Raw genomic sequence first — 27,792 nt, forward strand, 5'->3', positions numbered from 1 at the left:
GGTCTTAACAAAAGAAGAAAAATCACATTTAATAATAAATTAGCGTTGAGCATTGCATTGTGAACATAGCCGTAGGTTTCTCTGTTTGTACGTTTTTCACTGGCTGTTTAGACAGAAGGCTTTCTGTTTTCATTTGCAGTTCCAGCCCACGCCCTGCAGGACTGTGTTAAAAAATGAAATATGCACGAGATATTTATCCTGCATCTCTGCTGCGCACACATACACGGAGGGATCCCCTGTAATGCGTTTTGCATCAAGGAAAAGGCTGTTCTGTGATGAAAAGGAATTCATACATTTATTAATACTGCACGGCCTCCTCCCTCATATTGTCAAGGACACCCAGCCCCGCCCTTCTCTCGCGTTCAGCAAAATAGCTTTTGGATCTTTTAGTCCTTCGTTTGACCCAAAATGGCAACCTTCTGCAATTGGATTTTTCTTTTTGTTTTTAGTCCCATTCTTTATCGCAAAAACTGTTATTATTTCTCTTTCTTTCCATGGAGTCAGTGTAATGAAGCTGAAATTCGCCAGGCTTTTAGACCAGTGGAGATGGCTGTTCGTCGCACATTCATTAAAAGTTGAGGCGCCGAGCAACCCGCGTCGATGCCACGACCAACCTGGCCTGCTTACTTATTCAGGAAATGTGCGGAGGGCAGTTAAGAGCTTCAGACATCTTTCTGTATTGAGAGTAATCTTCATGTTCCTGCCCACACACACACGCTCGCACACAAGGCTCACTCTGTACACATAAGTGTCTCGCAGACGCAGTCAAACAGGGCGCTAATTAGTCTTGCTTTACGTACGGAGCCGAGTGACTCTCCTTTATATCTGCCACTTCTCCGCACACATGCTGTCTCTCTGGAGTATAGACTCAGCCGTGCACACACACACACACAAACACACGTTTGCTGAGAGCGTGACTTCTCAGCAGATGACAAAAGCACCGTGGCTTTGTGCTGGAGTGATGACTGCCATTGAGCGCGGCCGCTAATCGTCCCTTTTTGCACAAGTTTTGCACGGCACAAGGGCTTTATTTTCCCGGGCAAGTGAAGCAATTTGACTTTTTTTTTTTTTTTTTTTCCTGCGTCCCTGACCCTTTGCCAGCAGCTGCATCAGGAGATGCATTGTTCTCCGGGTCGAATGTGAATATGCTCCAGCCTGTTTAGACTGTTGTCATAGCTACCGTTCCTACACGGCACATTAAATATGATGCCTTGGTGTTTTTTCCTGTTCGTGTTTGAACGGTGAGCATCAAACTTTGCAAACTGTCACGTTACAGTCTGACTTTTGATCATGCTGCGTCAAATAATAGCTATAAAGTCAGTGCAAACCTGCTGGGTCATGTCAGGTAAATTGCCGGCTTTTGTCAATATGAGAAAAGTGCAGGTTGCCATGCTAACAGCACCGTTGGTGTCTATTTGCAGCTGTGTGCGTGTTCAGTGGGAGGGAGTTGGTGGAAGGTGACATGAAAGCCGTCCGTGACTCCAGTGGCAAGTGTCTGCTGTTCCAGTGCCGAGTAAGTGATCTCTTGCCATGCTTTATTTCTCAGTGTTTAACTAAGAAACTCACCCCACCTGCTCATGCAGGTTAAAAGCTGTTAAGCATGACTGTTTGGCTGTAAGGTGGCCTTTTCTTAGTGACTAGTTGTTAGAAGAAAACTGGATAAGTGTCTTTGAACAGGACCGCTCCATGCACCGGGTGGTGAGTGGCAGCTGCCCAGAACTGCACTGCCCTGAGTCTGAACAGATCGCCCTTACTGACCGGTGCTGCAAGGTCTGCAGAGGTACGTTCTGACCACCAGTAATAACAACTGCCAATCATAAAGCATGTATTACATAATAATCTGCACTTTTAACTTCTAAAAAATGAAGAAACAATTTAATTAATTGCAACAAGTTCTGCAACCTTACTACTAAAACTGCTATTCTATACAATAATCATTGTTATGATCAGTGGGATTTTTTGCATTATTTTAAGTTCTAACACAAGAATGTGAATGCAGTAATATAATGGTGAAGAGTTCTACTGTACAGTACAGTACTCAGTTTGGGAATCACGTCCATCAGAAACAACATGACTACAGGCTGACCTGCGCTGTCTGATGCAATAGAAGAGCCACTGTAGCTCAAACTGCAGAAAAAGCTGAAAGGTGTTAGAACAAACAGTGCATCAGAGCAAAGAAAGTAGAATATAAAACATGTTTTTGTTAAGTACATAACTCCACATGTGTTCATTCATAGTTTTGATGCCTTCAGTGAGAATCTACCAATGTAAATGGTCATGAAAATAAAGAAAACACCTTAAATGAGTTAAGGAAGATCTTCTGCTGGTGCATGATACATTCAGAGGTCTAATGGAGTTCATGCTTCAATGGGACAGATGTGGGACCAATTACATTATGGTTGATGTGTGTATGAAGCTGTGGGTGTTGAGTGACGTCTGTCAGAACTCCCTGTGCCTGCAGGCCATGACTTTTGTGCCGAGGGGAACGGCTGTATGGAGCATTCAGACTGCATCAACCTGGAGGCAGCGGCCTGCTGCAGCTGCAAGGACGGCTTCCGCCCGCTCCGCGACGACAACGCCTACTGTGAAGGTACTGTACCGCGCCTGTATATGAGAGGGAAAGGCCGCACATTTATTCCATACAACACTCAAAAACTCATACAATTCACCTTTTTCTTAAATCCCCATCTATTTAATCGCAGCATTCTGTGTGCTTTTCCTTGGTCATAGGGTGAAATCACAATTCCCCTTAGTAACCTATGGTCAATGCATGCTGATTCATGAGGTGTGTGTGTGAGAGAGTCTGGAATGTTGCTCTGCTTTATTCATTACCGCTGGCCATTTATCAATCACCGACAAGTTATGAGCAGCAAGGCATCAGAGGGGGCATCCATCACTGTGAAGGCCATTTGTTAGCAAACACACACAGGTGCTCAGCTGTTAGTCTTCGTGTTGAGAGGGCAGCTAAATGGGCTTTGATTGATCATCCCATTTCAGTTTTTATGAAGTGTTTTCCATGTTCCTGGTCCCCTGTCTCTGATTGGCCAGACTGGGTGGCTGAGCATAAGGTTCTTCACAGATGGTTCTGCTTTTCACTTTGTAAAAAATAATGATGGTGGCAGTTCTTTTTTTTAAAGAAGTTCTGATCTACACAATCATTGTAATTTAAAAAATCATAATCATATAAGAAATTATATAGAAATGTAGCCTTTACAGTTTGGTTTGTGTTTCATGCACACATCAAAATTGCAGAAGTTAGATATATTTTAAACATAAATTACTCAATTATATTTTAATAATTGACATTTACCATTCAAGGAGTTACATGTTAGGTTCTTAATAATTTGTCATTTTTGGATAGATATTTTTATAAAATGCCCCCATTACCTCTTATAAATCTTATAAAGCAAAAAATCTTCAATCCATGAGGGGTGAGAGAGAGGAAAAGAAGACCTCTCTCTCAACAAAGTCTGCCGTCTAGCTGGTAATGTAACAAATGCCACAAAATCTGTTTTTTATTTTGAAAGTGATAAATTAGGCAGCAATATCTGTCACGTCAGGGGTTGGGAAATGCGACAATGGAGGAGAGGGATGTGTGAGGCGGGAATACACACTCCCCAGACGGGAGCGAAACAGTGTGCATTCATTTACAGTTAGAAGTGAACAACTGACAGGAGGAACAACACACACATAAAAGGAGATACTATATAGATTTTACACAAAAAAAAGCCACAACAAACACAACACTGACTACAGTAACACGCAGCTTTTTCTCTAGCTTTTCTCCAACCCCAAACTCTCCTCTCTATCCTCCGGCTCAACAACAGGGGCCCGGTCTGGTGGCTGGAGTTGTCCTTAAAAGCTCCTGTCTGATGAGTTGGTTGGTAGACTGATGATGATCAATCCCAAACTCCACCCAGCCAACCCTTAAAGGGAAACACACACACACACACCAAACGCAGAGCACTCAAACCACTCTACGTCCCAAAGGACGTAGCAAACCCCCAAATACTGCTGTTAGACCTACTGGTTCAAACTGAAGGCAGAAATTGAGTTTCCAGTTATTTCTAACAACGACAGTCCTTCCAGTATTGCAGCGCTCACATTGAGAGACGGACTAATGTTTTTTTTTTTTTTTTTTTAATCTGCTGCAGTTTCCTGGGGATTTTTGCCAATGTCACCGGGTGACGTTCTCCATCACTGGGAATAAGTCATCCAACGTCTCCATCTTTCTCTCTCTCCCCGCTTCCTCGCTCCAACAGCCACCCCACGTTCCTGCCCTACTTTTCAGTCAGCTAATGAATTCCGTCGATGTTCAGAGCTCCCTTGCCTCTCTGTCACCTTGCTGGGGAGCAGTGTGGCTTCTAATGAAACCCATTCGTCCTGGTGGCCGCCACACTAAACCACTATTCAGCTTTTCACGTGACTGAAGATTTGACAAGAGAAAATTCCAACTTAAAGTATTAATAGGTCTTTTCCCCAGGACAGCGTTCAGTAATTAGAGTCATCACCCTGTCGCCAGTGTGTGGAAGTGATAGGTGGGTAAATTACATGATAGACAAAGTGACTCAACCACCTGGTCACTTCTGTTTGTGGAAATATTTTTTTCCTCTGAGAAAATCACTTAATTCTGCAGAATTAGGCTCATCTGAAACACCTATGGGATGTCAAGATTGTAGCTATTTAGAACATCTACATTTACATTAAAACCCTTCTTGTCCTGTCGGGTAGCACACCCGACTCCAGACAACTCCATTGCTGCCGGTGGAAACCAGGTACTGGCTCTTTAAAGCAGTCCTAGGTCATTGCGGAGCTGAAAATAGACTATGAAATCACCCTCCTGTAAATTTTTCATCCACGCTGTGTTATGCGTGGCTCAGGGGGATACTCGGTTCTGCCAGAGCTCAGCTCTGTCAGATAGAAAAGTAGCCGGGCCCCGTTTCTCTGCAAAAAAATAAAAAATAAAAATCCAGTCAGGTTGATGCTGGAGTTTTCAGGACACCAGGCACTGCAGTGGTTGTAAAATGTCTCCGTTGGATGGTGTGAGCTGAGACTGTGATGAACTCATCCCACCCATACGATACCTGCGGGGACAAGCACACCATATTTATATTCAATTCAGTGCTGTTTGTCTGGTTTTTATTATTTTTCAAAAACATCCACCATCCATTCTTGAGACTGTGTTGCCAGGTCTTTGATATCTTTGATGTAATCTGGTAATTCCTGATAGAAATGGATGAAATAGGCATTGTGCAGTTTTATAGAGACATGAAAGATGACCTGCTAGCAATGTGTGAAGACATTTGATGCTATCTAGTAGACAGGTGGGGATAAGTGTCATCCAACTGAATGACAGCAGAGTCATGTCATTTGGACAATTAATTGGCCACTGAGACCAACTTCCGCCCTCACAGTGCATATCTTTACGTCAGATTATGAAAATCAGTCGTTTGTGATCTCAAATGGCAACTCAGGCTACGATGATAGAGCCAAAAGCTTACTGAATTTTGTCCCCTCCTCAAACCGTCCCTACCCAGCTGTGCATTCTTCCGCACCTCAGCACGAGCTGCCTCATCACTTCCTGTCATTTAGCCCATTTAACTTACTGTAATTCTCTGACGGCTGCTAAATGAATTGCGGAGCCACTTCCCACAACCACAAGGCTGCTGCTCCCACCGTCGGTCCCCCTGAGCTCTTTTTTCGGCGCCACAACAAAATTCATCAGCATTAATCAGGCTTGTCAGCATCGGCTGGGATTCTGATTGTCCGTCGAGTTCTGTGGAGGTCTGCCACTTATGAAATCGTATAACACAAAGTGATTTATCGCCTGTGTGTTACTTAACGAGGCAGCGCCGTCTCCCTTTCTGCCTCTTCATTCCCCTTTCCTTTTGTTGTCGCCTTGTTTACTAGATCTTGTCAATTATTCAAGGTTCTTTCGAGACATTTCGCTCTTAACTCCGAGAACCTACATGATCGATGGAGCTGCCAAGCGTTTGTATGTTTGCATGTTTGGGAGATCTGTCTACATTTACATGTATTCCAGGCTCACAACATATGGTCTTATTGATTTGTCTTCATACTATGCCTGAAACGCAATCCCAAAGGACCATTCTCAGCTTTCAAATGCCATGGCAACATACATTTTATATAGTAATGGAGACATAGACATTCAGGGGTTGATCAAAAGCCTTCCGATCAGTGTAACTGATAAATCAATATTCGCTAGCATACCTAATGTAACTTATCCTATATTTTTTTTACCACTTGACAGCTCCGTTGAACTTCATTTGGACTAGTAAAGCACTTTCAAGCTCCTGTGCAATGCACATCAAACTACAACCAACTGCGCTTTCATGCCCCTCTCTTTGGTATGCCAGATATAAAACGGTCTGTAAAGCCAAGACTAAGGTTTTTATCAGGACAGTGTTGCAGAAATAGCTTGAAATTAAGGCTGAATTTCTAGGTGTGTAAATGAAGAGCATTAGAATGCCCCCTGCATCCTGCATTCAGGGCCTATTCAGTGAGGGGGATCCCATCAACGTGTGCACGTGTGAAGGGAAGTCATTAACAGCTCTGTTTTGTGTTTGCTTTCGTAACTCCATCTCTAGTGAAAAATGTATTTTAAATTACAAGCCTTTCCCCTGGTGGTGACTAATACTGTTGAAATTCATTTCATAATTGATGCATTGAGATGCAGACGTGGATCGATACAGTGCAGAACATAATCGATTATATGATAAGGACGTTGGTGCCTGGTGCTGACATATTAAAAAACATAATGTGGAGTAATGTAGAAAGATTTGGTGGGATGCACTTGATGATCGTAATCAAACTGTGAGACCAGTGACGGTTCACTCCTCTAGTGGAGACTTGTATTGTAAAGATTTGATATTTACATAGCGTATTTTCTGTTTGCGGTCTGCATTTCCTAACCGGATACATTGCAAATAACACCAAATTACTCCTGCCTGTGGGATGGGGGGGGGGGAGCGAAATTAAAACGCTCATTTGGTATTCCCCACCGTTGCCCCCTCAACAGCCCACGTTGCTAATAGCTGACGGCTAGCAGTGATGATTACTGTTGCACGGGTCACTGGCTGGCTGGAGGCTTCATCGGGCTGCCCACATGCCTGCTGGGTAAATGCAGCGGCTGGCTAGCTCGATGTGGGGGCGGCTACATCTCATTCTCGGCCGGTCCAGGTCTTTTTCTGTCTGTCTGTCTGTCTGACTCACACTCACAGTCTTATTGTCTCTTTGATGTCTGGGTTTTCTCTCTGCCACGTTTGCATGAACAGTGTTATTAATAGCGGCATCAGAACTTAACTGATATAAATGCGTCTGTCAGTCACACTGGACTGTTCTCACAGGGTGGGTAGTAGCGTAGTGGGTAACACACTCGCCTATGAACCAGAAGACCCGGGTTTGAATCCCACTTACTACCATTGTGTCCCTGAGCAAGACACTTAACCCTAAATTGCTCCAGGGAGACTGTCCCTGTAACTACTGATTGTAAGTCGCTCTGGATAAGGGCGTCTGATAAATGCTGTAAATGTAAATGTAAATGTAAATGTAGGGATGCAATTTCTAACCATCTAATGTGTGACGTGCATTTTATATAGCATTTTTTTTCTGCACGTTTCAGTAAGTTGAATATCATGAATATCAGAATTTGAATGTCATGAAAAAAGATACTTTTCTTTTATTTTGACTTGAAAGTGAAAGTGATTGTCATTGTGAAACACTGCAGCACAGCACACGGCGACACAATGAAATGCATCCTCTGCTTTTAACCATCACCCTTGGTGAGCAGTAGGCAGCCATGACAGGCGCCCGGGGAGCAGTGTGTGGGGACGGTGCTTTGCTTGGTGGCACCTCAGTGGCACCTTGGCGGATTGGGATTTGAACCGGCAACCTTATGACTAGGCCACCACTGCCCCATAATACCCGTATACTGTGATACTTGGTTGGGGTGGAATGTATACCTTTTTTAATTAAATTACCAAACCAAGAATTGCAAAGAATCTTGGCTATAATTAGTGCACTAGTATACACTTTTACTAGTAAAATCCTCCTCCTGCTTAACATCACGGAGAGACTGAAGGTGCATCAGTGCATCAAATGTGGAGTTAGACCTGCCCTTGTGTGCCATACGACCTGTGCCATAAATCATTTGTTTCAGAGAATTAGCCACAGCAGCAGGTGTCATGTATCAGGTGGATCCGGCGCTTTCCAGACAGGGTGTGTTATCTCTTCCTTCCCAGACAGCAGAAGGGAGCAGGGGAATCACAATAGTGGCCTCTGTGCTCCGCCCGTGTGATGTCGCTGATACCTAACGCAGCCGTTGGTCCATATCGATAGCGGTGCATCTTTGATCGTACATCAGCAACTGTTACATGCATATTGTTTCCTTTTTTTATTATTAAATCTTGCTGAATAACATGCTTGAACCGACATCTGATTGCTTCCTTGCTGCTTCGTGCGTTCACCATTGCCGGGTATGATGCCGCGTTGTGCTCTGTTGCTTTTCAGACACATGCAGAAGGGTTTTGTTTAATTGGACGGTGCCAGGCGGGTTGCCCTTGAGCAGAGCACGCTGGAGCCTCTGATGATTCGTGGCGGTGCGGCTTGGATTGCTTTTGCCTCCTCGAGAGGAGTGGAGGGCGGGAGGCTACGGACACCTTCCATTAATTAATCCTGGCTGAACTAACGGATTGATTTGGGATTAAAATGCCCATTGAGCAATGCACTGTTACACCTCAAAAATGCCAATATTAAAAAAAATATCTGAACATAAGATGTGCTGCAAATGATCAGAATACTACCCATAATCAATCAACTCCTGAAAAGGGTGGACATTTATACAATCAACAATTGGTTGTGGTGGAAGGTGTAACTGAGTTGTGGCCACGCCCGCTCCCTACTCCCCGCAGCTGTTTCCTTCACGATTATAGGTTGCCTGCACAAGTGTTTTCCGGGTCCGGTATTGTACCAGTGGTTTGTTCCAAAACCGCTTGCATCCCCAGTCTGAACGTTCTGAATGGTGTGCTCTAGTTTATATTTATATTTGTCCTCCAGGTCCCTGTTTCTCCCCTGGCATGGATGTCGGTCTGCAGTTACGTGTTTGTCTGACTTTCCAAGTCCCCAAATCCCTATAAACACTAATTCTACATGTTTTTTTAGTTAATCTGCGCCTGGATCCATTTTTCTGTCATGACAGAAGAGTTGAAGGTTGACCTTTTAGAATGGAATTACAAAAGCAAATTACAAAAATAAATTTTTTTGGAGGTGCATCATTATGCAGCCTGTAATTTGGGTGGGCTAATGGTGCTCAAGCTGGAGATGGCCACCCTGACCCAGCGGATTTAGTGCACGCTGCAGAGCGACCCTGCGCCCACTCCTCCATCTACATCCATAAGAGCCTCTTCAGGCTCGCCTCAAGGTTACCTCCGCTGTACGTGCTTCTTCCGTCACATGGCTTTTTGTTGAATTCGTCCAGGTGTCTGAAGGACAAATGTTCCTCCACATGCCTCTTTGTAACTCGCCAGCTTTGCATCCAGGCGGCTGGGTCTTTGGTGATATGTTATGGATGAAGTGAAAGTGAGACGTGAATAGAATTTGTTCTTGAATTGAAGGGGTTGACCAAAGGGGTAGCGCCAAGGACTTTGTTTAATACCCTCGTCATAAAGCTCCTGCCTGAACAGAACCCATATCAACAGCTGATGCCTCTCAATGCAGCCCTCCTTAATCCTTCAGACCCACTTAGCAAACTTCCACACTGTCCACACGCATCAGTGCAAAACCCACAATTAATAAAATGAACGCTTTGTATGAACATAGTGCCCCCTTACTAGTTCTAATTAGCAGTGGTCAGTAATCCAGTGTCACATGACTGAATAAACTCACCAAAGAAGAAACTTGGGGATTGACTAGGAGTGAATTTAAACCCATCATATTGCATGAAAAGATTTTATACATTAAATACGATGGCTACGACTCTCATTGGTTGCTAAAAGTAATGATTAATGATATCTTATTTCCTCACAACTGAATGGTACATCGGGAAACAGAGTAAAAAATAAATACTATATAGATACATAAGATATTTGAGATCCATGGCACTACCGTGATTTTCAAACATAGACACCAGCAGGTTTGAGGTTTAGGATTTTTTGCCATTACAATAAACACAACAAGAGTTTTGAGTAATTGACAGATCTGGGATTATGTCAAATCGTCAATGTTTTAATCCACTGAAACCAAAAGTCCACATATGGATAACAGCCACAGGTTCAAATTAATATAACCTGGCTGTGAAAGGTCATCACTCACTAATGGTGGCCCCCAAAACATTGCCTGTTGGGTGAATCCACACAAACACAAGTTGGTTTTGCTGATGACTGCTACTAAAAAAACAAATTATAATATTATTATAAATATTCAACTCTTCAAAACACATCATATGGATCTGGACAAAAATGACTTTAAACAGTAAACAGTGACACGTCTGTGTCTGTAGTAAATAGGTTTGTTTACGAATCATCAGTTCCTGACCGCCTCTGTCGTTGTCCCCTCTGTTTGGCAGATATCGATGAGTGCGCGGAAGGGAAGCACTACTGCAGGGAGAACACCATGTGTGTGAACACACCCGGCTCCTTCATGTGCATCTGCCACAGCGGCTACATCCGGATCGACGACTACTCCTGCACTGGTGAGCCCCCTTCACTCCGCCCGCCGTCTGGTCGCTCCGTCCTGATTCCCTCCCACGGCACCTAAAGATTTCAAATTTGCAACGATTGCCTCAATTTGCAGTTTGAATATGACGCGGGAGCATGTGTTATTATTATTTTTCATTCAGATATGTAATGTATCTGTTCACTTGCAAACCCGAAGGCCACACTGACACCTTCAGTAATGACTGGGACATGAGCTGAGCCGGCTTTAGAGCTGCTTTCATTTCACGCAATGAAGATAACGGCTGATGTTATCTAATATTTTTGCAAAGTGAAGCTTTGATCGTGCATGATGTGTTAAATGTGTGTGTGTGTATGTGTGTGTATGTGTGTGTAAAATATTCACTTGTTCGTTTTAGTTCATGTTGCCTCAGGGTACATTGATCAAAGGTGCAAATGAATGACAGTTATGATTCGACCTAAAACGAGGGAGAACACACAGTGGTTTCCCCCCTCGCTTTGTTCTCTTCTGAACGTGGACTTGCTGTAGCTCTGGGTCAGACGTGGTCTCCTTTGAGCGTTTAATTTTTCCCATCTCAGAAAATGGTAGGGCTGCTCTCACACCGTTGGCGTTGTAGGTTTTGTGTTGAGTTGTTTTGTCTGTCCTGGTCTTTTGAAGGAGAGGTTTTAATGAAATTGAATTTGGACGGTGTCCTTGCACTTGTGGGGAGGGTGGAGCAATGTGCCCTCATCTTGTCTCGGTGACTGAATTATTGAAGAAAAATAATAATTGACGAATAATAAAGGTTTGCACACTTTTTAACACTGATGTTTCTATCACATCATTATTCATTTTGGCTGCTGCGGTACATCAGTAACAGTCTTAGCTGTTGCACTTTGCATGCTTATTAATCATTCCTCATTAATCTTAATCCTAATTCTAGTCTTTGGGGGGATTTAATTAATTAGGGTTGGGGGTGGGGGGCAGTACAACTTAAAACATGCTTACCTAAAGAATAGACTAACAATGTCCTGCATGCAGGCATTTTTCGGCGATTACAGTATGAAATAGGAGGCAAATCCCTGTATGCTGTGTCCCGGTGGAGGTGACGGCACAATGCATTTCCTCCCATTCTGTAATTAAAAAAGCAATTCCCACTTATGCACCCTGTCGTGCTAGATGCAGTATATAGTGCCTGCCAGTTACTATGTGCGAGTGAATTTTCCTTGTGTACTTCCTACTGGGCTCTGCCGCACACACCATTTTTAACCACAACACAGACTGTGATTTATTATAAGGCTTGGGACCAGTGCATTTTTCATGCATACATAATCAGAAAAACATTATCATGCGTAAATTAATATGTGAAGGCTCATCAGGATTCAGTGTCCTATAAGGAAGCACCACTAGATGGTGCTGCCAATTTTAAACATGGTCTAAAACCGTAGTACCGCAAAAATATTACAGATTGTGTCAGTATGTGCATTTCACATATTGACGTCAGGAATGTCAGTCCTACTGTAATCTTAAATTCATGAGGTCAGGAGCCATATATTTCCGAGTGTTTGCATGTTGATCCTCCTTCAGCAGAGCTAGAGAACCTATCTGAATGTAAATTCTCCCTCGTGGAGCGTTCACATGCATTTTCAGGAGCGTACTGTAAATGTGTGTTCATCTACTTGGAAATGCTGCCAAATGTTTATATCTTGGTGGGCTTCGGCAGAGACAAACAGTTTTTCATTTCGCTGATACGCTGGAAAGATGAATACTAGGGCCTGGCAGATGTAATCGGGCTGCAGTAATTTTACATACATCACGATTAAAATGGCTGTGAGCTGCAGCAATACCGGACTCGGTTATGTGCCTCCCTATAAACGTCAATTTACGTGATTAAAGTATGCTTTCTCGGGGCCTGATATAATGGCTTTTCCGTAGGCGGCTTCTCCTGCAAAGTCAAATGACTGTCATCTTCACTCTGAGTTACTGAAGCGCTGCTGAACAAGTGACGCTGTTGTCCCGGCATACGATGAGGATGCTGCCTGTAGCAGAGCTCCCTTCCAATGCGGCAACCGTATGAAGCATTGCCCGGTGGACTGTCTCGAAATGAAAAACCTTCTCGGATGCTATCATAGCTAATATTGCTGATGACCATGCAGGCCATTAATTATTTGCCTGCCCATTCGTTTTGGAGCAAAGGAGGCTCATTGTGGGATAAAAATGAGCGTCTCTTCGAGCCTGATGCAAAGCAATGAAATATTAAAACCTCTGCATATATTTGCCGGAGCTCGGTTAATAATGTATAATATTTTTGTAGACAAAAAGGAAAACTATGTATGCAAACATACTTATGCCAGGCTTATTTTGCTTTGACTGGGAATTGCTAAAAAGGCAGCAGATATGGCAATATGTATTCAGAATACAAATCAATCTGTATTCAGTCCACTGTAGATTTTATAAGGCGGAAAACTTAACAGAATACAAAAATACAAAATGTATGTGCCTTGTACACTCAGGTGCAGATTTGTATGACAATCAATGAAAAATTATATTCATCTTGATGCTGACATGCAAACAATAATGTATTAATTCACAGTGTAGAATAATTCTGAAAGTAATACTAAAAGTATTCAGGATACCTTTTTCTGTACTGTAGCAGAATATGTCATTGAATATATTTATTTTCGGGCTGTCAATTGATTTAAAAATCCTAACTAATCATGTTGTTGCCAGTGCTCGGGGCACAATGTAAAACATTGTTGAACCCTTCATGCCCATGGCACTGTAAACGAAGCACAACTGAGTTAACAGTTAATCACAGGGATTAACATATTAATTTTGACAGCTATAATTTATTTGTACTCAGTATTTAGCCAGCACTACATTAAAGTATTTCCATATGCTTATTGTTTTAATTGGACAGTTGCTTTTAAGCTCACTGTCTCATCTTCTTTCCACTGTGGCATCATCCATGCATTGTTTGTGTTGCATCACACCGGCAGGGCGGGGTCATTTTTGTCTCTCGACTTTTTTAATCAGGCTTCACAAACGGGGTAAAGGGGGGAAAAAAAGAAAAAGTCCTTGAAGTCACATTGTCTGCCAAGACGGGACAGCTAAATCAAACAATGTCCTCGTGTGGCTGCAGAAATTCAGGCCCCTGCCAACTTTTAATGAGATGGAGTCGGTACACGGGGGGATCTTCGGTCTATTTAGAAACTCTTTTGTGAAAGTGTCGCGGCTTGTACCTCGCTAAAAGAGACGCGCAGAACAGCATTCAGTCGCAGTAAAAGAGCATTCAGAACAGCATTCAGCTGAAGTAAAAGACTCGTGCTGCAGGTAAAGTAATTAATGGCCAACGGACATGTGTTTGTTTTTGGGTGGCACCCAAAGGAACAGATGATTTCCCCAAGCACAAGCCGGGGAGAGGCTATAAAGCATAAAACCCGCCATACATTATCTGTCCGTCTCTATAATAACGGCACTTTCAGATGAAGTGCCGGAGTTCCCTTTTTTCTACCCACTTCCTTCGGGACGAAAGCAATTAATTGCAGGTTGCACAGCGCTGCGGTTCCTCAGCCCCGTGTGACAGAGATAATACAGTTGTACTGATAACGCCTTTCACTTGCCCACTATTAGCAAGTAGAGAGCACACAGAAGGAGAAAATTAACAAATTAAGCATTAAGCGCCATTTTGCCTGCCCCCATGAGTTGCATGTGGTCTACAAATTGCAGATGACTTGATTGGGGAGTGTCCTGTAAGACATGGGCTCTCGTTTTTTCTGAACCCACTAATGGTGTTTAAAGAAGCTCCACAGGCATCTTTTATGGTCAGTGTTTTAGAGATCTGTTGCCTCTCCCAGCAATGTTCTGGAGTCAAGAACATTGTCGAGCAAAGGTGAAAGGTGACACCTACCAGGGCCAATCCAAGGCCAATTTAGGGTCATTAATCCATCTACCCTTTATGTCGTTGGACATTTGGAGGAAACCCATCGGAGAACAAACAGAAAGCGAGGGTCTCTGCCCGCCACTCTGTAATATAGGCTTTAATCCCTAAAAGGTAGAGGGCCAGCCTCATGGGCCCTTTGAATTGCTTAATCCCGAGATAACAGATGCGGCGTGGCCGTGAGAGGCTCAGCTTTACCGGTCGCCAGACTTGGAGAGGGGGCATTTGCGTCACCCTCAGTCTCCTGTGAAAGTGTTTCAATAGTAAAGACCACTTTAAGCACTTTGGAAAAGTCGCCTCAATCCGACATCGAGGGAACCCATCAGGCATTCCATTGTTGTGATGTACATTTCATGGCTTTTTATTGTGCCTTGTGGTCTCATTAGCACACGCGCTCCTGTATGAACAAGAGGCGCCGTGCCGCTCTGAATGCAGTCAGAAGTTCCTTGGCACTTTTGCAGGCGAGTGCAAGGAACTGAGGCGTCCCTGGTGACTGCCCGTACATAATTGATTGTTTATCTGTATGGAGCATGAACGACAGCAGGCGAACGGGCGCAGCACAGGCGCCCGCGTGAGTGGCAGGAGGAAACCGCGTTGCAGAGACAAGACTCTGCCAGGCTGTCGACGGGTTCTGAGCGACGGTACGCTAGGTTCAGGTCCCAACAGGCGTGAGCAGATGTGACCTTGGGCTAATCTCTTTTTTTCCTTCTGTGACATGTCATTGCTTTTCCATTATTGGGTCTGTGTGATTGAAAAGATCATGATGGATCAGGATTCTGGTGGCTGCTCTTCATTTGAAGGCTCTTCTGCACAGATCATTAAAGTGTCACTCCTAATTTGCCAACTACTGAATATATTGTTGCTATGATGTGAAATTTATCTGGAGGAAGTCCTTAAAATTTCGTCCCCTTAATGAAAAATGTGAATAAAAAGAACAGTGTAAAAACTCTGATAATCTATGAAGGTCATCTGTGTATTGACTTGATGAGATGTTTACAGAAATGAGCTTGCTAAATAGCTAGCATTAGCAAGTCCTCCATTGTGTACCCCAAGAGGTGATATTGAATTATTTTATCATGAAGTGGACGATTCTGCATCGATGCAGTTCAGAACATAATCGGTTATATCATAATGGCATGCTTGGTCATATTCTGGCGGTAAACCAAAAATTCTTGTTAAAAAGTAGTGCCAGTAGTGACTGTGGCAGCCTGATCTGAGTACAGCGCCGCTCCAGGTAGGAGCAAGGCCTCATCCACATGGATGTTCGAAATGAATGCCCACTAAAGACCCTTGGAAACGCCATACGCATTTTTTTTGCACTTTGTCGCTGCATTCGATTAGCATTTCTCTAGCGTTCACTTGAAGCTGTTGTCGGGACTTGTAGTGTTTCTTTGACGGCATTCGAATGTGAAGCTGACTGAATGCGATTGCTGAAAGTCCATGTGGGGCCTTAACTACGTTCTTGTGTACGTATATACAGCCTCAGTCCGTATCCTGCGTTCTTTGCGTCGTTTTTTCTGCAGGTACTCAAAAATGAACAGAATGCATATGGAGATGCAATACCTGTGTAATTTGATAGGGGCAGTGTTGTGAGATCTGCGCTCAACGGTCAAGATGTTTTAAGATGCAGGTATTTATTCGGGGCAGTGGTGGCCTAGCGGTTAAGGAAGCGGCCCCGTAATCAGAAGGTTGCCATTTCGAATCCCGATCCGCCAAGGTGCCAGTGAGCAAAAATACCATCCTCACACACTGCTCCCCTTGCGCCTGTCATGGCTGCCCACTGCTCACCAAGGGTGATGGTTAAAAGCAGAGAAGCAATTTCCTTTAAGATTAATAAAGTGAAAAAATTTAAATAATGGTGGTAAGTATTAACCACTATAGAATACAAGTACATCAGCAAAGAATATCACGAATATGCATACGTAGCTCACAGCAAGTATATTTGTGCCTTTAATCTCACTGGTGTATTTGAAAAGATAATGTGAAGTGATGTTGAAAATTTGATGGAACGCATCATCAACTTGAATATGATAAAGAAGGGCTGGTTTGGTCTGAGCACCTAAATAGTCATTGCTGGATTCATCCGAAACAGTTTCATTTCAGAGTAGGGTAGCTCGTGGCTTGATGTAGATGAATGTCTCTAGCTTGGATAAGTTAATGAGAAGAAAATAAGAGATAAAGTGAAAGTGAAACGCGAAGATTACCATTCAACCTACATGGCCATAACATGGGAGAAAAATGAAATGAGTGAAATTTACTTTTATCCCCCTGCTGCTCCAGACCGGGCGCTTCCATGTGTTCGTGCTTGCACATCTGAGGAGACTCTGAGAACGTTTGGGATGTGGTGATTCATACTCTGTGGGTTTATCATCATGTCACCCTCCCCTGTGTCTGGCTCACTCCTCTTCAAAATGCATTTGTACCAAAATAGCTCAAGTGAAGTTACAAAACAATGAAGTTCTGTACAGGAGCCACCTTGAAACCGGCTTTTCATTGGCTGGGTGGGCGTGCGTTTGTGTGTGTGTGTGTGTGTGTGTGTGTGTGTGCATCTGTGTGTTGGTATTTGATCGCTTCCCAGCTTTTATAACCTGCATGACTTGCGAACTACTTTTCATTATGTGTGTTGTCACTGGAAACAGCGTAGCTGTCATTTCTTGTTAGACGAGCGCACCTCTTAAAATTCATCTCGAGAGTCAGACAAGGACATCAGAATAGTTTTTCTTGTACTTTTTCGAAAAGTGAGAAATGTTTATTTATGTCAGCGGGATAGATGAATTGTGTACACCACTCGCGTCTTCCTGTATTCCTCGCCAGGCTACAGTTGCAGGAAGATAAGCACGTCAGCTCTTGTAGCTTGTGTTTAAAAGTGCCAATTAAATCAATTACAAACTGCTCTGATTTGTTGTCTATGACTGTTTATGGGCTTTATTTTTACCTGCTATTTTGCCAGGTGAAATATTCATAAAACACACACACATACACAGAAACACAATTATCTTTCTCTTTATGTATATGTGTGTGTGTGCGTGTGTGTGTGTGTGTGTGTGTGTGTGTGTGTGTGTGTCTATATATATATATATATATATATATATATATATATATATATATAGAGAGAGAGAGAGAGAGAGAGAGAGAGAGAATTGTGTTTCTGTGTGTGTGTGTGTGTGTGTGTGTTTGTGTGTGTGTGTGTGTGTGTGGGCGTATATTGCAGGGATAATGGTTTTATCCACTGATTTGTGGGTTGATAAAGATCTCCCAGGGTGACTGTGGTCAGTTGGAGGGCAATAAATTGTGACTTCAGCTTTCCTGATGCAGAAATGAGTGTATGTGTGTGCGTGAGTAAACACAGCAGTGCGTGTAAAGTTTCACGCTCCGCATTTCATTATGCTGGTTACCGTATTTAAAATGTGGTGAAAATCCTGATTGGTATTGCTTAAGATCCTTTATTAGTACCACAAGTAGGAAATTGTCATGCTGTTTGTTGAATTTGTGCAACAGGCAATGACTCTGTTCTCCTCATTGTGATGAAAGTTTATAAAATAGCAACAGTCTCTGCGCAGGTGCCATTTTGAGCTGCTATCGATTTTATTTGCGAAGCTAAGTGTGCGTTGCCAGGTCAGCGATATGTTAAAAGCTTTTTTATTCGGGCTCGGAAGTGCAGTGCGTGAACCTTCTCTCCTGTCCGTCCCCCAGAGCATGATGAATGCGTGACGGGTCAGCACAGCTGTGACGAGAACGCGCTCTGCTTCAACACGGTGGGGGGCCACAGCTGCTCCTGCAAACCCGGCTACACCGGCAACGGCACCGTCTGCAGAGGTGGGTGATGGTTTCTCATCTTGTCCCTTTCTTTCCCCCACCAGTTTCTATTTGCTGTGTAACTATGACTAATCAATTAATCAATCACGGGCTCACGTGACCTTTGCTAAACTTCGCTAAACTTTGCAAGTGGACCAAAACAAAAAAATGACCCTGGGCTTGACCTGAATAAGTGTTCTTAATCTCTAAATGACTCTACGTTAATTAATAAGCTTTTCATGTGTAATTGCTGATTTCCACTGCCTCCACAGGCTTGTGCAGTTTTATTTTTACCCCTGATACAACCAGCACTCTAGAACAGGGTCACTCTGGACCCAGGAGACCTCATGAGCCTTTTCCAGTGTTCCAGAGTGTAAACCTTTTTTTTTTTTTTATTTAGTGGCTTTCGATTAATGGATTTCTTATGACCTCGCAGCTTTTTTAGTCCCACTCTTCTTAATTTATTGATGCATTGTGTGTGTGTGTGTGTGTGTGTGTGTGTGTGTGTGTGTGTGTGTGAAGTAGAAAGTAAACTCAACCGTCCATTTCTACCAAACATTTAACTAATCTCCGATCATTCAGGATTGGTTTCTATGCCACTGAGATAGTGATTTTCCACAATCAGGTTTTCAGGTTTAATACTGAATACTGGGCAGCTTAGAATGGAAGGATGAGCACCAAACCCTGTGAGGAAAAAAAAAAACATTGTGGATGTGTTGTGCGCGTTCCCTCATTCCCGGTCTCAGTCTTCCTTTCAATTTCACCGAGAAAAAGCCGGGAGAATGTTTTATAGAGGGCTGTGTGTTAATGCACTCACTTGCTCTCGCCTGCACACACAAGTCTGATGAAATATTGACTTTTCCCCCTAAAAAACGGCGGCCGGGCACTCAGTTGATTTATGTCGGGAATTAAGCCGAGGCTTTAGCAGCGAGGCGGGTGAGCGGCGGATTGAACAGCTGTTTCTCTGTGTGACCTGTAGCGCTGTGCGACGGCATGTGCCAGAACGGAGGGACCTGCGTCTCCCCCAACTCCTGCGTCTGTCAGCAGGGCTTCACCGGGAAGCGGTGCGAGACAGGTAAGACGCCTGCTAAATGACCCTTTTATAGGCGACCCTTTCTAATATTACAATCACTCGTTCACCCATCATCCAGAAATGAGGAATTATGAGAGTTTTCAGTCAACATTTAACCTATGTGTTTCATAAATAACTACACACACCGAAAGTTAGTTTCTCATTTCTCCTTTAAATACCCCAAAAGTTTTTTTTCTGTTGACTTCTATGTTTTTCTTGTTTTTGTATTGTATGTTTTTGTCAACTACACTTATATTGAGAGCTGTGTACATATATTCTATATTCTATTTATATTCTGTTGTAGTTATTTAGCATTTTATACTTGCACTGGGATCTCAGTGGTGGTCTGATCACAGTGGGCGGTGGTGGCCTCGTGGTGGTTAAGGAAGCGGCCCCATAATCATAAGGTTGCCGGTTCGAATCCCGATCCGCCAAGGTGCCACTGAGGTGCCAATAAGCAAAGCACCATCCCCACACACTGCTCCCCGGGCTCCTATCATGGCTGCCCACTGCTCACCAAGGGTGATGGTTAAAGGCAGAGGACACATTTCGTTGTGTCACTGTGTGCTGTGCTGCACAATCACTTCAATCACTTTGTTGCACTTTCACTTCTCCTTTGCTCCATTTATGTGTCTTTATTGTGTATATATCCAGGTAAACACTGTTTGCTTTTGTCTGTAAAAGCTTTTGGAGACTTAACGTTTCATTGGGACCAATAAAGTGTCTGTTTATCTTTTATCTGTATTCAGTGACACAACTGATCATGTCCCATGCTCTTATATAATGCTGGAATACCCTAAATGTACTTGTATCCTTAAAAAACAATAGACAGATTTTATTGGGGTTTAGGGGCTCTTTTATTCCAGAAGTTTATATTATACACATTTCCTTCTCTAATGGTGCCTTCTTCATTGCGTCAATTCAACATAACCTTAATCAAAGCAGAATGGAAGAGTTGTGTGTGTGTGTTGTATTCTTTTTCATTCAATTCACAGGTTTACTGGCTGACCCGCAACATCAGAAGTGTTACAAATCTCACCACTGTGCACTAAACCTCTGGAGCGGGTTAACCTGTACTTAGTGGATGAGAAGAGCATGAGATTAATGAATTCCAGAGAGAAGCATAAACCTGTCTACCCCTCACACATTCGTTCCCATTCCTCTCACTGAGAATCAGGCTGATATTCACCGAGGCTGCGGATGAAGTCTCGCTCTCTTTTTTGACTAGTCACCATAGGGATGCTCGACATCTTTTCTTTTTTTCTTACTTGCACAGTGCAGCGTGGCCCAGACACAACATCCTGCTCATCTCCGCATCTACTGATTACACATAAAAAGCCCTTTACGGAGCGTCCCTGCACACCGGCTGATTGAAACCCAATTGCTTTTCTTTATGCGGCCACCGCCGTGGCCGTGGTGTTGGCTCTGGCGAGGATATTGATTGGGGTCCTTTTGGCTCGAATGAACGTGCCGGAATGCCACTTTTCTGTCGAAGGCTTTCATACTGACAGATGTGAATGCGTCCTTTGTCTCGTGAGAGTTTTCGCTCGCTTTTGGCCCCAGACTCGGCCTAGTTGAGTGCAGATAAACAGACAATCAGATGCGCCGCGGCGCTACCTGCTGTTCCTCCCTGTAATGAGTGAGTGTAGGAGAGCTGTCATCGTATGCTGCTGCCGGCAGGAGAATCTATTTTCGGGCTCCCTCTCGCTGAAGTCACTCGTCACTGTTGATGATGATATGAGTACCAGAGCATTGAGGAGAAATGCACACAAATACACGCCAACACAAAACACCCCCCCCCGCCCTCCCAGTGCTTTCTCTATCCGTATCGCTCATCCTTCCCTTCCTCCCTCTCACCATCTCACTTGCCCGTGCACATCGACATATTACATGCAAACACAAAGGGCTCTGTTTTTCATCATCTAACATATAGATTAACATGTAATAAAGCAACTGGCATGGCCTGTCACCTCAAATTTACAAGGCAGGGGCGCATTGCTGTTGAGATGCCATATTTACCTGGTAAACCAGATCATTTTTCAGATGGCATGAAAATACACAAGCACATCATTCACAAAATACCACTGTTTCCCCTCACTATAACATGCATGTAATTAATGTAAATGAAATTTGTAAATGAAATTTGTATATAATAGTCTGGTATCTTTTAAGGGTTTATTTTAAATTAATATTTACAATAAAAATAAATTAAATACCTATACAAATTAGTATATTTTACTCTCGTTATCTCAATCACAATGTTTAGGGTGCAGAGTGCAGGGCGGGGACTCACCCACAGAAGGGTGCCATCACACACACACACACAATTCACTCACATCTACAGTCAATTTAGAGTTTCTGATCCATATAGTGTACATGTCTGGACTGCAGGAGGAAACTGGAGAATCCAGAGGAAACCCGCACCAACACTGCACATATAAACTTGCAACCTCAAATAAATACCTTTTTTGTCCTGCACATTTCGGAAAAAGTATGTGATGCTAAAGTGTTGTTTAAATATGCACCTCTGTTTTTTTTTTGGTCTTTGCACTGCTGTACAATAGCAACACACCAATAGTGAGAATCACACCTCTTCTACGATGTCAAAAATCATATGTTACTTTGAAGACGTGGGCGCACGGCAAGAACATTTGCAGCGCACCTCCAGCAGCTACAAATACAAATGGCAACACACTCGACTTCTGTCTAATATCCACTGTGATCGCAGCGTCTGAGCAGCTGCCTGCCTTCCGACAGCTCTTGTTCCCTCCTGCCCTTTTCTTTGTAATTATGCCCAGAGTCTAATGTTGTACCTTGTTTTCATGTGTTGCTGCTTAAATGGTGTGGTCTCAGAAGGACTCCAGTCAGGGAAAGCAGAACTTGATTTCCCCGGGTATTTGTTAGTTGGCAGAATAATACAAGAAGAAAAACATTTTACACAATTTAATGATATAAAAATAACCGGTGCAGGAGGTTTCACTGCCTCTCTGCACACATTACCTATCCTGCTGTCTGCAGAGGACTGTAGTGGCCCCTCAAACAGCAGCTGGAGAACCTCTTCTGATGTCCAATAACTTTTTATGGCTCTGTGTAGAGCTACATGTGGTGATTTTGAGAATACCCACGTTGAAAGTCGCTCTGGTTAAGGGCGTCTGCCAAATGCCTTAAATGTAAATGTAAATCCAGAACTTAACCCCTACATATAATGATCGTTATTGTTTCATAATTTAATTGAAATAAGAGCATGTTTAAGGGGTAATACAATGTACAAGATCCCTTTATTGTCATTGAGATGTCATTTGGAAGAAGCCCACAGATGAACAGCAAAATCAAATGTACATTTTAGCAACAAGTTGATTGTAATTAATCATGATTAATTCTTAAGAGAGAAGCGTGATTTAAAACAATTATGGCATGATGTCATGCGCCACTGAACTGATCTGTGGGTCTGTTTGGACAATTTACTGCTGATTTGTTTTCTGTATAAAAAAAAATGCGCCAAAAAAGTCATTGCATTTCTTGCAAAAAATCCCCCCAAATGCCTGTGAAGTCCTGAAGGGACTGGCTTTAGAAAGTAAATTTTTAATCTTGGAAGTGTTCTTTGAAAGACCGTGCGCCTAGACGGTGGAGAGGTGCCGTGGTGTTTCTGGAGCCGGCGTCCTGGGGGAGCCACTGCCAATCGGTGTGGCGGAGACAGACGCCGTCTTTCATGTGCCTCCCTCATGCCGTCAGCAGCACAGGCCGCCGCAGTTCAAAGGCAAGTGTGGGTTTGTGACTATGAGAGAGAAGGAGAAGGAGACCAGGGCTGGAGACAGAACGTCGGGTCGAGTCGGGCACGGCGACTGAACACGGAAAAGCTTTCACGCTCCCATCTTCCAGCCAGACCTGGCTTTTAGGCCTTGTTTCCCTGGAGACCGACCTCCGGTCCGATGACAGTTGAGCAGATGAGGGACGGAGCGAGACTAGTTCAGGGGAGGAAACTGTGAGAGGAAAACTAACGTGGGATAAAGAGGAGTTGGGCAGTGGTTGGCCTAGCGGGTAAGGAAGCAGACCCGGAAGTTACCACTGAGCAAGGTACCGTCCCCACACACTGCTCCATGGCTGCCAACTGCTCACCAAGGGTGATGGTTAAAAGCAGAGGACACATTTCGTTGTGTCACCGTGTGCTGTGCTGCACTGTTTCACAACGACAATCACTTCACTTTCACTTTCAAGCGAAGAAGAGACTGGCACAACACCAGGAATGTTCCTTTGTGCCAGCCGGCCTCTGTGCCCGACGTGCGCGTTAAAACGTCCCTGGCAGCAGGGTGTGTAAAGGCCAAGTGCTGCCTGCTCCCGGACCCACCTGCAGCATAACACCGAATGACACCATGAATAATTCAGCGTGCGGCCTCACCGAGAGGAGCAGTTAAGACATAAAAGAACGGCTGTGCGGCCTGCTTGAAATGCAGCTTATTAGCGAAAAACTTTTCATGCTGACACACTCCTGTGCCCTCGGAAGACTGCAGGGAGGAGGCGGAAGGTGCAATCATTAAACTGGCCAGGTTGCACAGCCACAAGCCACTTTTTTTGGTCAAAATAGCATTATCTTGTCTTCAAAGGGCTGTGCATGGGTTCATCATATTCATAAAAAAATTTTTATGTGTTTATATTTCTTTATTTCTGCTTTAACTGGCTCACCCCGCCCGCTTCGTCTCTGCCTGTGCACCGGCAGCTAATGATGATCAATGGTTTCACCGTGGTTATAAAAAGACAGGGGAGATGGAGGAATGGACCTGAGAGAAAGGGACGCGTCTCATCCCTCGCTCTTATCTCACCGGGAAAGAGTCAGGCACCTTCTCAAGGGAATTAAGAAAACAGATGGAGTATAAGATAGAGTATGGGTTAAAACAGTTTGACAGGGCACATTATTATTTACTAGAGCATATTCATATTTCAGAATTTGGTTTTGACATCAATTCGAAGGGTAATGAGAATAACAATGAAGCGCAATTAATAATAATAAAAAATTATGTCATATCAAAGATTGTAAAATGAAAATCTTTTGAATGTGGTAGTATGATATGAACTATGCTTTTATAAATTCTGGACGATATATAAACATATAAATTCTGGGTGTGTTTATGGACATTTTTGGATTTAATCATCTGCAACACTGCGGCTTTCTTGGTCCGCAGAACGCTGGAGCCAAAGTTCCGGCCCTACACCAGAGTTTACCTTAAACAGCTTATTCTAAATTAAACCTTAATTTTTTGGAGAACTTTAATTGTTTGAATTAAATTACGTCTGTTTTGAATCAGAATTGTGTGCAACCAGGTGCATAGCATGCGCCTGAAACAAACAGGAGGATGTATGAAGGGTGAGGTGAGGAGACCTCTGCGTTGGACTCGTGCCGCGGCTGGGCTGTGTTTAGCGACGCACCGATCTCCCCTTATTAACATCGTCATGATAAACAGCGGCTTGTGGCTCGTCTGGGAGCGTTGTCTCGACCCCGGGGCTTCACGCTTTCTGAACCCACACCGGTCCTTTCCACCGCAGTGATTATACTTTCATGATTTATTTAGGATTGTGCGTCATGCGATCATGCCTAATTAATGGCCCTTAATTAGGGCTCGTAATGGCTCTCTGTTGCTCCGGAGCGCCTTGTTAATGCACACATGGGAAGTCTGGAAAGGGGACCGGCGCTTCTACGCTGCTGCTGCTGGCACGCGGCCTTCAGTCACACCTTCGATGTAAATGACACTTCTCGACGTGCGTTCCCGCAGTTCTCCGACACGCTGTGCAATCGCTGCCTGTGCGGTTACGTGCCCCCAAACGTGACGTGCATGACTCTGCATCTGCTGCGGCTTGATGCACTCAACTCGCCGTTTTAGCTTGATTCATCGGCGTGCCGCGTTGGGTTGGAGCGTCGCCAGCGCGCCTTCCCAACACGCCTTACTCTAAAAGCTCCCCTCCTCTAAACACCCCCAGCCCGGGTAATTTAGCCCCAGATCCATTCGGGGCGGGAATAAGCGCGATGACAAATGGCGCAACCTGCTCTGCTCGGACAATTCCAGGTTCCCAAACGACTGTTTTAATTAGCTTGTCGGTTTTCTCAGCGAGGAGTGGCGCCTGTTGCGGTGCTGCAGGGAACTGGCCCCGGGGCTCAGGCCCTTCAGTCCGGCCCTGCCAAAGGAGCGTTGCGGTAACGAGCGAGGAAGGAGGCGGTACTCCCGCGGCGTCCTTGAAGAGCCGCTTTAATAGAGCCTTTGTCACTCAAGATAATGAGGGGAAGGCTCGCGTCCATCTCTCCGTCTCCACCTCCCATCTTCCCGCTGTCTTTAACGGCGTCTCTGTAACATTCCAGGGTTCCTTCGACTCGAATCCAAATCCAGAAACCTCCCAAACTGAGCTGGCGCCAAACCCTTAGGGTTAGACGAAGACACATCCTGGGAAATCGGGGGACACATAAGCGTTGCATAAGCGGGGCAGAGAGGAGATGGATTTGTTGGTGTTTAAGTCGCTCTGACATCCTTGACACAGCAGAAGTGAGAGCTGCTGATGTATTCAACAATTAATTCAGGTTACTAGGACCTTAAGAGCTATTAATGGTTCTACCTCATGATGAAAGTGCATTGGCAAAGACACTTTAGCTCCTCATTTCTCACCGGACTTTTGGCAGGACGTTTGAAAGCGGCTCTTTTCTTCATCGACCTGACAGACATGATTTGTGCAGCTTTTATGTAAACAGCAGTTCATCCCGCGAGTCTCCTGATGACGACCGCTGTCGAAGGGGGGAAACATCTGCAGCTGAACGGATCTCTGAAACACCACGGAAGGCTTCGATTATTCGAAGGACTTGAAAGCTCTGTGTAGAACGCTGACTCATGATTTTTTTTGTTTTTTTGTAGTCGAGGTAGAGCAAGTTTCATTAGGATGCATCTGGGACTAAAAAGTTCTTTCCCTAACAAGGAAAATTATGAAATGCCTCTGTCATTATTATTATTGATAGTGTGTATTAAAATATTTATGATTTGCATCCATATGTGTGCATGTAAAAGTTATGAACAGCAACTGACACAAACGCATCTGCGACAAGTGCAAGACAGTTGAAGGGCCCTTTTATGGAGATCTAAGGAACTTTTTTAGTACTGTCCTTGCTTTGTGCTGTCTGACACATTTCTAGAGGTGCAGTGCTCATTTGATCATTGTATGCCTACATCCTCAAAATGCGAAGGCAGTAAAATCACCCTCTGCTTTTAAAACAACAAAGCAACCATTCTTGTTTTGTAAATGAGCACCGTGAGGCGTTGGGTGCGTTCGGCACAATGGATTCAAATTCCACAAATTTACATCCTCCGAATGCATGAGGCATTTCATCTTCAAATACAACAAAAAGAAAAACGTGAATAATTTAAAGAGTTCGGACATGTTTCTCTGGCTTTGAGCTGTGGTGACAAGTCTAGTGCCCCTGCTGGCTGGGCAGGGTACAGATTTTGGCTATGTCTTCCCCATGAATTTCAGTTACACTTTTCAGTCCCTAAACCATCCCATGTGTCTAATACAGTATGTTCCATAACTGGCATGAAGTGGTGTCTCTCTGCACAGACTGTGATATTTCCAATTTAAATCCTACTGGCATGACGAGTAAACAGAAGGGTGCTACAGTGTGTGTTGTGAGTCCGCTGCACTAATGGCTGCGATGTGGAGTAAATGCTTTATATTCAGAATGTGCAGCGAACCACCAACACAGAGTTGTTGACCCCTCCAAGCACCCGCTTATAGCATGCTGAGCCTTCCTGCTGCATAACCATCCGTTTTCCGCGCTTCCTTAGCAGTCTGATTTTGTGATTACAGGCATTTTTCATGAATACCACGTCTGAAAGCAGCTTTGTTGTGTATATTTAGAGTACTTTTTTCTATACTAGTAGTAGAACAGGACACACTCTTCCCCTTTTGTAGCGTGCAGCCGGCTGAATTCTGGTGGAAGGGCGCGTGGTGCAGACAGCTATTCAATTTCAAAGCCAGTGTGCTCTGTCAACCAAACTTCACTACAAAGAGCATGATATATTTCACCTTATTAAAGTGCCAGGGTACTTTCAAGTGCAGAGATCTTTCACTTTGTGCCTAAAATATACCCACCCCCTGAAGAACTTTCTGCCTAGTGCTTACATGATCTTATGGGTTTAGGCTAAATATCTGGATTTGGATGAAGTGGTTCTGGTTAATGGCAGACTTTTTGAGTTTTATTTTCCTTGATCATCCGCCACATTTGTGCACCCTCCAGGTAGTAGAGGGTCGAGCCAAAAACGAGCTCCAGCTCCTCGGTGGAATC

At 44.0% G+C, this 27,792-nt stretch overlaps 1 protein-coding gene across 2 annotated transcripts in view; it reads left to right on the forward strand.

Annotated features, from left to right (window-relative positions):
• nell2a (neural EGFL like 2a) overlaps positions 1-27,792 on the forward strand; it is a 54,327-nt gene that overhangs the window by 15,494 nt on the left and 11,041 nt on the right. Inside the window, exons 10-15 of one of the 2 annotated variants that reach the window (XM_028958579.1) lie at positions 1,422-1,513; positions 1,678-1,780; positions 2,444-2,590; positions 10,583-10,708; positions 18,305-18,427; positions 19,386-19,481. In XM_028958579.1, coding sequence (XP_028814412.1) covers positions 1,422-1,513; positions 1,678-1,780; positions 2,444-2,590; positions 10,583-10,708; positions 18,305-18,427; positions 19,386-19,481 — 687 coding nt within the window. The remainder of the gene's footprint in view (positions 1-1,421; positions 1,514-1,677; positions 1,781-2,443; positions 2,591-10,582; positions 10,709-18,304; positions 18,428-19,385; positions 19,482-27,792) is intronic. The other variant, XM_028958581.1, reaches the window with a different exon arrangement.

This window comes from Denticeps clupeoides, chromosome 17 (assembly GCF_900700375.1).
Source record: "Denticeps clupeoides chromosome 17, fDenClu1.1, whole genome shotgun sequence".
Lineage (NCBI taxonomy): Eukaryota > Metazoa > Chordata > Actinopteri > Clupeiformes > Denticipitidae > Denticeps > Denticeps clupeoides.